Raw genomic sequence first — 13433 nt, 5'->3', positions numbered from 1 at the left:
TCAACATCTACACATAAAGGAACACTTCATCCTTCAGTTTATCACAACATCAAAACATCTGGAGATACGTCACAAACTGTCATCTGAAAAGTACCTAAAGCCGTCAGACAAAGGTAGTGGAGTAAAAACGTACGTTCAATGTTGTGGTAGACATCAAAATGACCAAAAAGTAGGATCAAACTTACAATATTCATCACAGACAAGATGTAGTGCTCGATGTCTTTGCGTCCGTGATAACCGACCATCATTTTATCAGCCACCACGAGCGTCTCCACGAAGCGCTCGGAGCTGATGGAGCGCCTCTGTCTGTGGGTGCCGTTCGACTGCTCGCCGTCGTTTTGGGGCGCGGTGGGCGAGCGGACAGGTGAAGGTGTGCTAAACTGGCAAGGTGCGCTGCTTTTGATGAGGTCTGTGGATGACAGGGAGACGAAGACAGGTCATGCAGCCAATTACGAACTTCCAAATTATGAAGCGTCATCTGTTTGAGGGAGAGCTGGTAAGATGCACGGAGGGGAATCTGCCCCTTTGAACCTTTGCAGCTAAAGTATTTTGCTTTATGACCCAGATGCTCTGGGAAAAAGCTATAAGACGGTACATGTTGGGGCATGCGAGCTTCCTGGTGATGACAGCCTTTGCTGTTTCTTATAAGAGCTTGGCCCAAATACCTAAATATCCACCTGGTTCTTTTTTTTCTTCAAATTCGTCATATCTCAGCAGATGCAGCTCTTTGGTTGGAGTTGTTTGAATCTGAACATGATTCTATAAATAGAATTTGTGCTTCTATAAAAGTTGAAGTCAAGAGCTCTCTATGCACTGAGGGGCCTTTTTTATGAAAGCTTTCTGTTACGGGTTGAAAGGTGTCCAGGCCAGGAGCAACTATAGCACACAAGAGGCCCGGTCATGTCGCACCAGAACCTGGGCCTACAACCAAACCAGCACTTCCTCTTAACCTGCTGTGTAAAGTTATTCCTTTACGTCAGTCCTACCCACACAGAGTCCAACCCAGATGGAGGTTTAACCAACCTGAAATGCCACAGCTGAGCTCCTGGCTATGCTCTTGTGGTGAGGGAATGGCAGACATTTTATAAATAACATGTTGCTGTGCTTCTTCCAGGTTCCATTCACTGGAGGATATGTTCTTTAATGGCTCTATCAAATACTGTTCCTCCTCTGTTGTTATGACACCATGCTTGTTGGGGGGAGAAAAAAAAGCACACAGGTTACAAACACAAGAAAACCGTGTTGCATAAATTATACCAAATGTTCAGGAAAAAGTCACCTACATTTTTTTATTCTTTTTTTATTATTCTTTTCTTTAAAATTTTAGAAGCGACGCAATTGCATACAAAGTCAAAAGAGAGATGAGTTCAGACCACGGACTGTAATAAGAAGTGGACGTAGTCCTCGGGACGTCACCCGGTGGTTTGCGGACTGATGTTTTGAAGCCTCGAGTTTGACAATTTCTCCTTCGCCATCTTGGAATACGGCCATTGCCATGTTGTTTTTTTAAACCGAAGTTACCACATTTGGACTGATGATGAGTGACATAGAGACGCCGTATACGGCTCTGCTACTGGCAGCAGCAACCTGTCAATCACTGTGTAGCCCCGCCCTAAAGCATCCCCTGCTTTATGGTCTGTGTGACTCTAAATGGACCATAATTTACTAAATGAACATCATGCTGTATTGAAGAAGACTTGAAACTAGAGAATGAGACCATAAACTCACATAGAAAACGGGGCATGTGGAGTTTTGGACTTTTATCAGACACAGAAAGTCTGACGAACGACGCCATTGAGTTGCATTATGGGAAATGCAGGACATTTGAATACTAGGGACTGAAAGTCAGGATACCTCAGTCTTCACTGCTTTTTTGACCATTTTTTCTTTATTTTGTCTCTTGCAAACCTCCCAACTTGTGGACGAATGATAATTAAAAGCTGTGAAGTACCCCTTTAAATCCCTCATGTCATGTGATCGTCTCCCGCTGATGGGGTCACATTGTCTAATCGAGTTCTTAGAAAACAAAAATGCATCCCTGCAAAAACCTACAACACAAACAAGTAACCACACATCACACCAGCGCACACAGAAACCCACTCGATGAGTGTGTGACGTCAGAGATCTCAAACCCGTCCAGACAGCTGATCACATTAAAAAGCACAGACACAGTTTTGTCCATTTTTGGTGCTGTTAGAAAAAAGCTAAACGCTAATTCAATGTATGATACTCTGTGTGGGTCTTGCCAACACATTTGGCTACACGTTTTCCGCTCATGATTACATTTGCCAATAAGAAGCAGGGCCTATTTCTCTTTTTATTTTCCTTCTTTAGAGTTATTCTGAAGCATAACAGCTATTAAAATGTCTTCCAATGTCTTGATTAGTGAAGAGAAGCTAAACAGTCACACAGTCTGTGGATAGAAGGCCGAGGACTAAAAGCTCAGACGGAATAATTTGATGCCTTGTTAGTGCTGCTCAGGAAGTAATATATATGATCATTTAACAAATCACAAAAAGGATCAAATGTGATCTCAACCTGAGGCTGTTAAAATGTGAGGATAAAGCGTGATATTCAAACGCTCTTCACTGACAGATCGCCAACATGCTTTTCCTCCGCGAGCATCACCTCTCTGCTCACTGCCTGCAGAGACTCAGCGTGTCAAGTGGAAGGAAGCCAAGATTCTGCTGAGCAAACTACAATTGGTCTAATCCTCTGGCGCTGTGTCTGAACGATTGGCTGCCATGAGGGCAGCACAAGCTCGCTTTATACATTAGTTATCTGGCATTAGTATCGGGGGTTTGTTTGAGGTCGGCGGCGTGAATGTTTTGTGGCTCACAGTGTAAAGTTAAGAGAGAAAATAAAGTGTTGTTTTAGCTCACCAGGCCCTTGCAGTTGCTGAGCGCCACTCTGGTCGTGCTGTGCTGATTTTGCAAGAATCCAACATAGTGACAGTTATCTACCATGTTGTGCCGCCACTCCAGGCCTTCCCGTCCCCAATACTCCACTGTGAAATGTTTCGACACCAGGTGGGGGTTGAGTGTCAGGTTTAGGTGAAAGTGCTTCCCGTAGGCCGACAGCCTGTAGAACAGCCGGGTGTGCGGCTGGGGGTCCGGGTCCAAAGCGGGCAGCTGCCCCATGGCGGGGTCCGCCGCCCCGCGTCTCCGCCGGCCCGGCCGGTGGTGCTTCACAGTGTAGCTCAGGAACTCTCCGCTCTCGTCCACCCGCACCGGGACAGTCACCTGGTAGTGCTGCAGGTAGGACAGGAACTCCTCTTTTTACAGGAGAAGAAGAAGAAGAAGAGGAGAGAGAAGAGTGTGATGATGAGCATGCAATACATTAAAAAGATCTACCCGTCGTCCCGTGCCACGTCATACCTTGAGAGTTGTGTGAAAGTCTTTGAAATTCAGAAGCAGCCATCACCACCAGGCTCAGTGTCCAAGTCAGCGTCTTCCACAAAATTTCCATAGTTCGGCGGAGAGGTGTGACATGGGGTGGAGGGTAGAGGGCGCTACAAACGGGTTAGGAGCACGCGATGGGTCCGGTGCCACACCATAACAAGTCCATGGTTCGTGTCCTTCACTTGAATGCTCTCGTGGTGCTCGCTGGCTCATCCAGGGGTCCTCAGATTCCTCCCGATGGCGAGCGCCTCCGCATCTCACTGGCCTCTGGGTTCATGTCAGCAGCTCGCAGAAAACACCGTAATCCATCAGAAACACAGTCGCTCTCAGGTGTGACCCCAAAACAGGAAGCTCTATATTGGAAGCTTGTCTGGACCGATCCATCTGCATTCCTGTGAAGGAAATCAATCAGAGGGTCAAACGATCCGTCATTTATTGGGATCATCGCTTCATCAGATTGTTGTTCGTCCCACAGCTGAAACAATTAGTCAATTAATTGATCTGCAACCACGGATTGATCATTTTAGTCGTTTTCTTTCAGCAAAAAATTCTCAACATTTGCTTCCCAGCTTCACAAATGTGACGATACGCTGCTTGTTGCTGGTTTATTTCATTTTAAATGGAATGTATTTTGATTTTGGATTAAATTGATCAATTTTAAGTTGCCACCTTGCACACTGACTTTTGAAAGAATTCATAAAAAACAATACAAATTCTCATTTATGATGACACAAAATAGTGGGAATAAAAAGACAAAACTGCTTCTTTTATCTGACCAACAGTCCCACAAACACAAAGATATTCACTTTAAAATGAAATAAACCAACAACAAGCAGCATATCTTATGCAGCTGGAGCCAGAAAGTTGGACTGAAACGATTAATCGATTGATTTTCTCAAGTGACTAATCCCGGCAGATTTAACTGAACATCTCATAGAAAGTGAAACATCTTATAATGAACGTTTGTAGTTTGTTCATGTTGGTTTCTTGGCTCTCACTCAAACCCATGGTTTCACTTTAAATTACCAGGAACAACTCTGATTTTTCACACAATTTTCGCCACGTGCACTTATTAATTCAACATGCATCTGACAGTTTAACGACCGGCGAGTCTACACAGCGGGATTGAACCGTAATAATCGCAAAGTCTACCGGTGATATCATTGTCGTGCACGTTGTGGGTTTTCTTTTTTTACTCACTGACGCGCGCGCAAACAAGACGACTTATAAACAAACGTCAGCGCGGTCCAGGTGAGAGGAACGAACGACGTCCAATGAAAGCTGGCTCCAAACACACAGATGACAAGCTTTGTGCGTGTGCGTTTACGTGTGTGTGTGTGTGTGTGTGTGTGTGTGTGTGCGCGCTTTCTTCTGGCTGCAGCCCTCCACATAGACAGCGCTACTTACTTGGCCACTCTGACCCAGACAGTTGGCAGCTGGCCCGCGTGCATTATTACACCGGTACCTCAAACACACAACCCCTCAAAGAGAGTCTGAAAAAAAATCTAAATGAACCACCTGACTGACATGCTGCAAAAGAAAGTTACCAAAAAAAAAAGCGTCAAAAAGTTGCGGTAGTTATTTGGAGCTGCAGATGTGGAGCTGCAGCGCTGCTCCACGTGGATCCAGTGCGTAAATGTTCCCTAAAAGTGCAACTTTTCCACGCAAACCCCCCCATATGTATAAAAACTCCTCGTGCAAAAAGCGCCTCTTTGTAAACACAGTCTGATCCTCTGGGAGGATGTAAAATGCTCACACGGGAATCTGCTCCGACACAAACGGAGCCGACCGATATCGTGCCGCTTTCACCGGACGCGGAGTGTTAACAAGATAGTTACCACGCTCATCTTCATCGTCAGCTCCGGGTCCAACTGTGCGGGGAGAGAGAGGGGGAGAGAGGGAGAGGGAGAGAGGGAGAGAGAGGGGAGAGAGAGAGAGAGAAAGAGAGAGAGAGAGAGAGAGAGAGAGAGAGAGAGAGAGAGAGAGAGACACACACACACTCCGTCTCCCCCCCCCCCCTTTTGTCACACAGACACCGTCACACACACACTCGCGCGCACACACACGCAAACAGAAGTGTTTGGGTTTCCCTCCAGCAGAAAGAGGTCTCTGTCCTCAGTCGTCTTTATAATCTGTGCGTTCCTCTCGGCGGCTCAGGAGCGGCTTAAAAAAAAGTGAGTTGAGGTTGCAGCGGGTGTCCGAGGAGACCGACACACAGCAACTACTGCTTTCAGGGAGGGGGGGAGAGAGAGAGAGAGAGAGCATGCAAACAACCAGCAGAAGTGGTCTGGGAGCTGCTCCTCCTCACTACATTGCAGAGACCGGGTTTGTGTCTCAGGACAAGCTGCAAATTGGCAGCTTTCTTTTTTTCTTTTTCAGGAGGGGGGGTGGAGGGTGTGTGTGTGGGGGGGGTGGGGGGGGTGGGGTGACGTCAGTGCAGATGTGCGTCTCTCCCATCAGCTGTGCTGGAATAACACAGCACAGTACTAATAAAGGAAAGTGGAGGTGGTTCGACCTTCACATCATCTACCTGAGTTAAAAGCAGCACAACCACTTTGTATAAACAGTTTATTTAAAGGTAAACCGATGTCTTTATGGGGCAGAATGTTTATCAAAGTCCTGCATTTACATTTTCTGCTTCTTTATACTTTATACTGAGGGACAATATTGTACTTTTTTACTCCACTACATTTATTTTACAGCTCCAGATTAATATTTTATATTAAAAAGACATCAGTGGACGAACTATTCAGATCTTTTACTTCAGTAAAAGTATCAATACATGTGAAAATAAGAAGTAAATAATACGTAAAAGTCTGGTACTGAAAAGGGTTATAAGCTAAATGTACTTAAAGGTATTAAAAGCAGCATTTTACTGTTTTAGTTGGTTAGATAAGTTAAAAGTAGCTCCACCTGGAGCAGCTAATGTTAATGTCATAAATAGTAATAAGCATCCAAAAATGTGTACTTTTACTCTTGATACAAATACATTCAGATTATAGTAGTTTGCACTTTTACTTAAAAAGTATCAGTTTGAATGCAAGTCCTTTATTTGTAGTATTTTGCTGTATTTATACTTTCTCTTAAATAAGGATCCGAGTACTTCTTCCACCAGCGAACAATAAATACTTAAGATATGTAAAAGTACCGTGTAAGTGTGGGTGGTACAATAAATGTTGCAGTTGGTCAATAAAGAGCTCATTTTAACAACTTTTAGGTTCATATCTTTGAAAAGTAAACAGTAGAAACATTCCCTCTGAAATGGAATATGTACAGAAGTATAACTCCACTTCCTGCAGGTATAACTGCGTACAGAAGATGGTGATATCATGCAGCAGATGAACTCCCGGCAACCGAAAAGAAGAACATATTGTGACATTTGTTTGAAGAAGGTTTTAACTTTAACTCTGTGACACAAATCAAAGACATTTAGTTCCAGGTTCTTTAGAGTACATTCACGTATTGACAACAAGTATTTGGGTTTAAAGTTTGCCGTCTAACTCGTTGGATCTGCTATTTTCGGGGTCTGCTGTGGAAGGCAGCCCCGTGTACTTTGGTGTAATTTAGCCTCTCGTCTATCTTTAGCCTGTAGGAAATTGAAAATCATGCCTATTCCTGAGTTTCAGTTGCAGCTGCTCATTATGTAGGAGCCTCTATCATTACAGTCAGGTTGTCATTACCAGCTCTCCTGCACAGACTCAGTAGGTGTCGGCTAGTTTGTGGGAAGCAGCGCCGCCATGTGTCTGAAAGCGGCATCGCAGGGATTCAAAAAACTCATAAATATTAATAAATGTATTTAAATACAGGCTCGTATAATCACCCAATTATGTTTAACCTCTTAGAGAAGTGCACTTTGTTCTTTTAAGGGCATTTTCACTGCAGACTAGTCGTAATACTGTTTGAATTGGGCGAAAGGGCGTCAGCCGTATGACTTCCACCTTTATAACCTGAGATTAGTGCAATATAAAGGTGTGCGACTCACCACCTTTGTTTGCTAGTAGAGGGAGTATTAGGAATACCACTCTGTAGAAATACTAATAAGTATTATTAGCAAAAGTTACTAAAGAGTGTAAAAGGAAAGGTACTCATTCTGGAGAAGTTGCTCTATCATGGTTATACTGTTATAGATTATACCATCGAATAACAATGTGTAAGCAGCATTTTAATGTTGATGATTTAAGCTATTTTATATAAATTAGGTGCTTTAATTTGCTGTATAACAAAGATTCTTATCGTTTATGCTCATTATTGGTGAAGTATAACGAGGAACTACAGCTGCAGGATAAATGAGTAAAAAGTACGATATTTATATATGTGGAGGAGTACAACTACAAATTGGCACAATATTTGAATACACAAGTAGTTAAAAAGTGTACTTAAGTTCAGGACTTGAGTAAATGTATTTAGTTACTTTCCACCACTGCCTTTGTTAATGTGAATGAAGTGGATTTACTCAGAAATAAATGAGCAGAAAAGAGGTAAAGACAAGTTGAAAAGCTTCTTTGTTGTTGCAGATTTCTGCGATACAGGCGACATAAATATTGTTAAATGTGTATTTCTAATAACATTTCATTCTACACAGTTGAGCATATATTTAAAACATGCATCTCTGGGTGAAAAGTAGCTGCACTATGAAAGAAATAAAACTCTTTGATGCTCTGAATTTGTTGATAATTGATTGTCATCAGACCTTTGATCCGGCCACTGTTCATAAATATTAAAACCCTTACAGGGTTATTAATTCATTTGATCACAAATTCGACGCACAAATAATTTGAAACACCACATTAATATCATTTAAGATGCTATTGGTATAAATATAATTGGAGGTTGGACTTTAATTTTCATTTAGAGAAAAATGCCTCTAAAATGATCAAATGAAACATGATGTGAGTTCCCTGCTGAGATTTATTGTAGCGTGGCGGCGAGGGTGTGTTTACATTGACCTCTTTGCTGGGAATATTTCTGCACAATAAAAACCGTGATAAAGCTTGTCACCACATCAGTCACCTGCTTTGATCGGCTATAAAGACTCACGCTGCCTCCACTCTCTATCTGTCCTCCTAGAGCCTCTACCGTCTGGTAAGATTCACCTCCCAATCTACTTCTTGGCTGCCTGTCGTTTGCATGTGGAAGAGCTGTAATATGTTGTCATCTCGGCAGGGGAAGATACAGAAGTAATGAGACAAAACTGTTTTTAACCTACAGATCCCCATCATGGCTGTGACCAACCAACCAGGCAGATACGCGCCCTCTGAGTTCCAGACCGGCCTGTGTGACTTCTGTGACGACTGTGGAACTTGTGAGCGCTCCTTCCTGACTTCATTAATATGCACACACAGTTAAGACATTTGTATGCAGGATGTAGATTAAGTATTATTATTTTTCTTTAATACAGGCTGCTACGGTCTGTTCTGCTACGCGTGTCTCGGCTGCTCCATCGCCAGCGCCATGGACGAGTGCTGCCTGTGTGGTCTGGGCATGACGATCCGCAGCGTCTACAGGACCAAATACAACATCAACGTAAGTCTGACCGTCCATTTAAACACTACTAAATATAGTATTACTTTTTATTACATTTTAATATCATGCACAATATTACTTTTTATTTTATTTTTTATAAGCCACTGGTGTTCGTATTTATTCTTTACTCTTATATTGTTGTCTAGTTATCTATTTTAGTTTATTTTAATTAAATGTATTACTCTTATTGCTATTCTATTTTGCACCAGTGTGAGTAGTACTTTATAATACTTGTACAGGTATACTAGAGGGAATTAAAAAAGTGTTTTTGTCCTTCTGAATAAAGCTGTAAAAGTTACTTCTGCTTGTGATGCCACGTCACATGCAGTGGTGGAGGAAGTACTCCTTTACTTATGTAAAAGTACTATTATGACAATGTTCAAATACTGCATGTAAAATTCATTCAAAATCCTACTAAAGTATTATCAGCATAATGTATCAAAAGTATAAATACTCAGATAAATGGACTCTGCAGGTGGAGCATGTTTGAACTTTGAACTTTATATACTGTTAGGTACTTTAGTCCGGTGATTCCCAACCTAAGGGTCAAACCCCTCCAAAGGGTCCCCAGATACATCTGAGGGGTCCTGAGATGATTAACGGGAGAGTAAATAAAGTGTCTAATACACAAACTTTTCTCTAATCTTTGCTTTTGTGTGAAATATTGGATCATTTTACAGATTTCCTTGTTATTTAAATGAAGGTAAATCCCTCTTTTACTGGGAAACATCACAGGGAGCCACACCTGCTCTTTTTATTACATTTATAAGCCACAAAAGGTCGTAAAGGTTTAATCTTTAACACTGCTGTTAAAGATTAAACCAGAGTAATAAAACTACAACATTGCACTTCCGAATCTTTTATAGATGGTTATATTTGGAACGTTTTTATAGGCCTGAAGAGGAACAGTGATACAGTATTAAAGGGCCAGTGTGGCATATAGGGGGCATTTAAGTATTATATTAATAAGTACGTTTCCTTAAGTGTATAATCAGCTTAACAATAGTAATAGTTGTGTTTTCGTTACCTTAGAATGAGCCGTTTATATCTATAAACGGAGCCGGCCGCCATGTTTCTACGGTAGCCCAGAACAGACAAACCAAACATTCGTGTTTTCACGTCAGCCGTCACAGTTCTCTTTCACGCCCGGCACACGAGAGAAGTTTCAGTTGGTTGTGATCTGCAATCCCACACACTGGAACTTTAAACTGTAGAGTAAGAGAAAGGAAGAATGTTTAGCTCCACGGATTGGATGGATTTGCATGTTGATGTTAGCATTTAGCTCGAACCATCGTTGTGTAAAAGTGCAGCCTCACAGAGTTCCTCTTGTTCCCTAAACCTGTAAACATCTTGCGACCAATTAGGTTCATCTCACGTCTCCTTTTGGGGGCCCTGACCTCCAGGTTGAGAACCACAGCTGTAAAATAAAAAAATAGACAGAAAAAAAAGATTGAATTATATTAAGCTACATCTAGTTTTATAAATGCCCCAAACTTAAACTATGACCTATAAAGCTCATATATTTAGACTTGTACAGATTTTGATGCTCTCGAACTGGTTCAACTTCCTCCTGAAAAAAAACATCTGAAAATTACTTTAATTAGCAAAGATTTAAACACTTTTTTGGAGTAATGCATGTAAACTTCTATGTGATATTTCTATTTGAGTCGTTTTTCTTCTTACTGCTAAGAATTGAAACTTTGATGAATTATGCAATCTTTGTTTTGTTTTTCTTTTTATACTTTTCATTTGTTAAAGTATGACTGTTCTATATGTAACAGAGGTTTCTTCAGCTTCCAAACTCTTTCTACAAACCTGTATAATGTGTGCTAATAAATACATAAATAAATACGTGCACGAGATACCTCACATCCAATAGAATTTGATGCTCATACTTGTGCTCCCAGGGGTCACTGTGCAATGACTTCATGATGACCTGGTGCTGTCCGATCTGTGCCACCTGCCAGCTGAAGAGAGACATCGACCGCAGGAAGGAGCAAAACCTTTTCTGATTAAGTAAGAAAATACCTCATATATATTCGTATATTATATATATATGAGCGTCATGATATCTTCACGGAGCTGCTGACATTATTTTCTTTTAAACACCGTGTCTACTTTACTTTATTCCTTCTAGATGCCGTGGAGACGCTGTTCTCATAGAAGCCTTTGTTCATTCAGCCCATTCTCTCTCTGATAAACATGTAAAGTGGCGTTCTGTGTGATTTGTTTCCGTTAACGGTGCCATAAATTGGCTATCGACTCTAATCCCTTTGAGGTTCAGTTAAACATCAGTGAGTGGAAAACAGCGTGATGATTTACTGCTTGGGTGATATAATAAAGTGTATCTGAACTACAGCTGACAGGATGTGGATTCAATAAGTTTAAAGATGTTCTTGAAATAAAATAAACTCTTAATTTGAATCAGTAGAGGTTGTCCCTTGTTTGTTTTATTTGCTGTTTGTTCACTTGTGTATATTTTACTTCACACCAGCATCTTAAACCTGGTGTTAGCTTTTCTTCTCACTGAAACATTTCAACATCTATCGGACGGATTGGCACAAAATTGGGCCAGACATTCGTCCATCATCTCGCCCAAATTTATATTTGTCCAATAATGCTTTATGAAAAACTAACTAAAACTCACATTCCCAGCAGCCTCAGCGGTTAGTGTTTGGTGCTAATTAGCAAATGTTTGCACGCCAACAACCATTCTACCAGCATATTAGCATGCTGTCGTTAGCATTTAGCTCAAAGCACCACTGTGCCTAAATAAAGTCTTTCCTCACCTTCAGCCCAAAAGTTATTTTGAGTTCACGTCTAGCTTGAAGAAAGCTGGAATTATTGAGATGTTATAATAATCTAAATACAATCTATTTTAGTTTACAAACAATGAACTTAGCTACTAACAAATACTGTTGAAGTTGACACAGTGGGACGCGGTTCTGAGTTGAGAGAAATAAACTACGTTTGACTTGGTCATGAAGAGACGGAGCTTTCTCACAGCAGATATCTGCGTCTCAGAACATGAGCTATGGCTGCATTCCATTTAGTTGTGCCACTTTCATGACTCTGGTATTGTGCATACCGGTTCGTCTATACAACATGCTGGTACACTGGAGCCATAAATAATCAGTTACAACTTTGCTTTTCCAGTTAAGACAAGTCTGCAGTGAGAAACTACTTGACATCCAACCAGCGACGCTGCGGCTCTTACATTTAGTATTTAGGCAACAACGTTCTCCTGAAGCACGGAGGCGTTTGTTACCGTGTATCAGGAAGCTGCTACACGGACACTGGTGAGATACATTTAATGCTGGTTTCTGTCTGTAGGGAAACGTGTGAATAAAAGTACATTAGGCTCATTCTGTGTTACAGCATTCCAAAAGTGGACAGTATTGTAAATTCTACATGTAACGTTTGATTTAAGAAAAATGTTTTGGATCATAATTAAGGACAAATGAAAGTGTGCACAAAGGAAAATATGTTTGAAGTTCACCTCATCATGTCCGACTTCTCTAGTTCAGTTGAGCTGCTCAAACCACCAGAAACGCTTCGGATCAACATCAAAAATGTAAAATACAATAATTATGCAATTAAATGTACAAATGTGAAAAATCATATAAAAAATTAATGGTCATTAATTAACTAATATTTGTTTTAATTTTCTTCATTTAATTACATTTGTATTAATTCCCGTATTTATCTACTCTAACTTTCTCTTGATGTTATTTATTAATTTTCATTAACTTTGACAATTATTTATGCATTTACTTGTCATTTATTTTAAATGAATGTATTTATGCGAATATTTGTTTAACCTTATTTATTTCCCAGAAAAGATTTTCTTTCTGTCACATTTAACACAACTGAAGTCGTGATTTTGGGAGGTTCTGACCTCCACAGTACTCGTATGAATGTTGATTAAAACTGTAAAACATTTGAATGACTTTCTACTAAAGTAAAATGACTCGACGGAGACGCTGAACGATTTCTTTCCGCTTTTGAATTTAATTCAGAACTTCATACGAGTGGACCGAGAATGTTCGCACATGACGGAGACCCACTTGACAGATATTGCTGCGTCATCATGTTACGTTTAAAAACAGGAGAACGTGTTGGAACGCAAAAGCTGACTCTCCCGTCTTTTTGACCTAATTACATGTCAACTATCTGAATAATCACATCCAAACTTTTAACATGCCAAGTACATAATGTGAGGTCACCTAAACGTTACACAGATCCGGCACATTGAGATGCACTGAACTCTTTCCCCCATGGACAAAAGCAAATAAAGACTTTTATGAAAATCCAAACAAGTGACGGGGATACCAGAGGCTTCTTCTTCCTTTACTGGGACTCAAGCGGTGACATTTTTGACCAGGAAGACAACACTTTGAGACGGGAGGGATCAGTGGAGGGGTTTTTGTTTGTGTGTGGGTGGGGGGGGGGGGGGGGGGGGGATGGGGGGTTTGGGGGTTCATTGGTTGGCGTGTGTCCGGAGGCTGG

At 41.2% G+C, this 13433-nt stretch overlaps 2 protein-coding genes across 4 annotated transcripts in view; one reads left to right on the top strand and one right to left on the bottom strand.

The window, feature by feature from the left end:
• adamts6 (ADAM metallopeptidase with thrombospondin type 1 motif, 6) overlaps nt 1-5326 on the bottom strand; it is a 49790-nt gene extending 44464 nt beyond the window's left edge. The window contains exons 1-5 of one of the 3 annotated variants that reach the window (XM_031875151.1): nt 5240-5326; nt 3378-3793; nt 2883-3274; nt 1024-1189; nt 186-409 (exon numbers count right to left, since the gene is read on the bottom strand). In XM_031875151.1, coding sequence (XP_031731011.1) covers nt 186-409; nt 1024-1189; nt 2883-3274; nt 3378-3468 — 873 coding nt within the window. In that variant the 5' untranslated portion in view covers nt 3469-3793; nt 5240-5326. Of the gene's footprint in view, nt 1-185; nt 410-1023; nt 1190-2882; nt 3275-3377; nt 3794-4808; nt 5134-5157 lie in introns of those variants that run through there. The other 2 variants (XM_031875152.1, XM_031875153.1) reach the window with 2 other exon arrangements.
• Nucleotides 5327-8400: 3074 nt separating this feature from the next.
• On the top strand, nt 8401-11352 carry plac8.2 (placenta associated 8, tandem duplicate 2). The gene is made up of 5 exons (XM_031875109.1): nt 8401-8483; nt 8610-8703; nt 8800-8924; nt 10832-10940; nt 11062-11352. Exons 2-4 carry the CDS (start codon nt 8619-8621, stop codon nt 10934-10936), a joined length of 315 nt encoding a protein of 104 aa, XP_031730969.1. The 5' UTR covers nt 8401-8483; nt 8610-8618; the 3' UTR covers nt 10937-10940; nt 11062-11352.
• Nucleotides 11353-13433: the final 2081 nt, after the last annotated feature.

The sequence above is a fragment of the Anarrhichthys ocellatus genome, unplaced genomic scaffold (assembly GCF_004355925.1).
Source record: "Anarrhichthys ocellatus isolate YVR2014 unplaced genomic scaffold, GSC_Weel_1.0 scaffold87, whole genome shotgun sequence".
NCBI classification, from domain to species: Eukaryota; Metazoa; Chordata; class Actinopteri; order Perciformes; family Anarhichadidae; genus Anarrhichthys; species Anarrhichthys ocellatus.
The sequence above is the reverse complement of the archived record's forward strand: the minus strand, read 5'-3'. Positions and strand labels throughout refer to the sequence as shown.

Excerpts from the sequence above, each read along its gene's own strand:
- plac8.2 (XM_031875109.1), top strand. The coding sequence starts at position 8,619 with ATGGCTGTGACCAACCAACCAGGCAGATACGCGCCCTCTGAGTTCCAG. Across the intron at positions 8,704-8,799 it reads CTGTGACGACTGTGGAACTT|GCTGCTACGGTCTGTTCTGC; the intron begins GTGAGCGCTCCT and ends TCTTTAATACAG. Across the intron at positions 8,925-10,831 it reads GGACCAAATACAACATCAAC|GGGTCACTGTGCAATGACTT; the intron begins GTAAGTCTGACC and ends TTGTGCTCCCAG.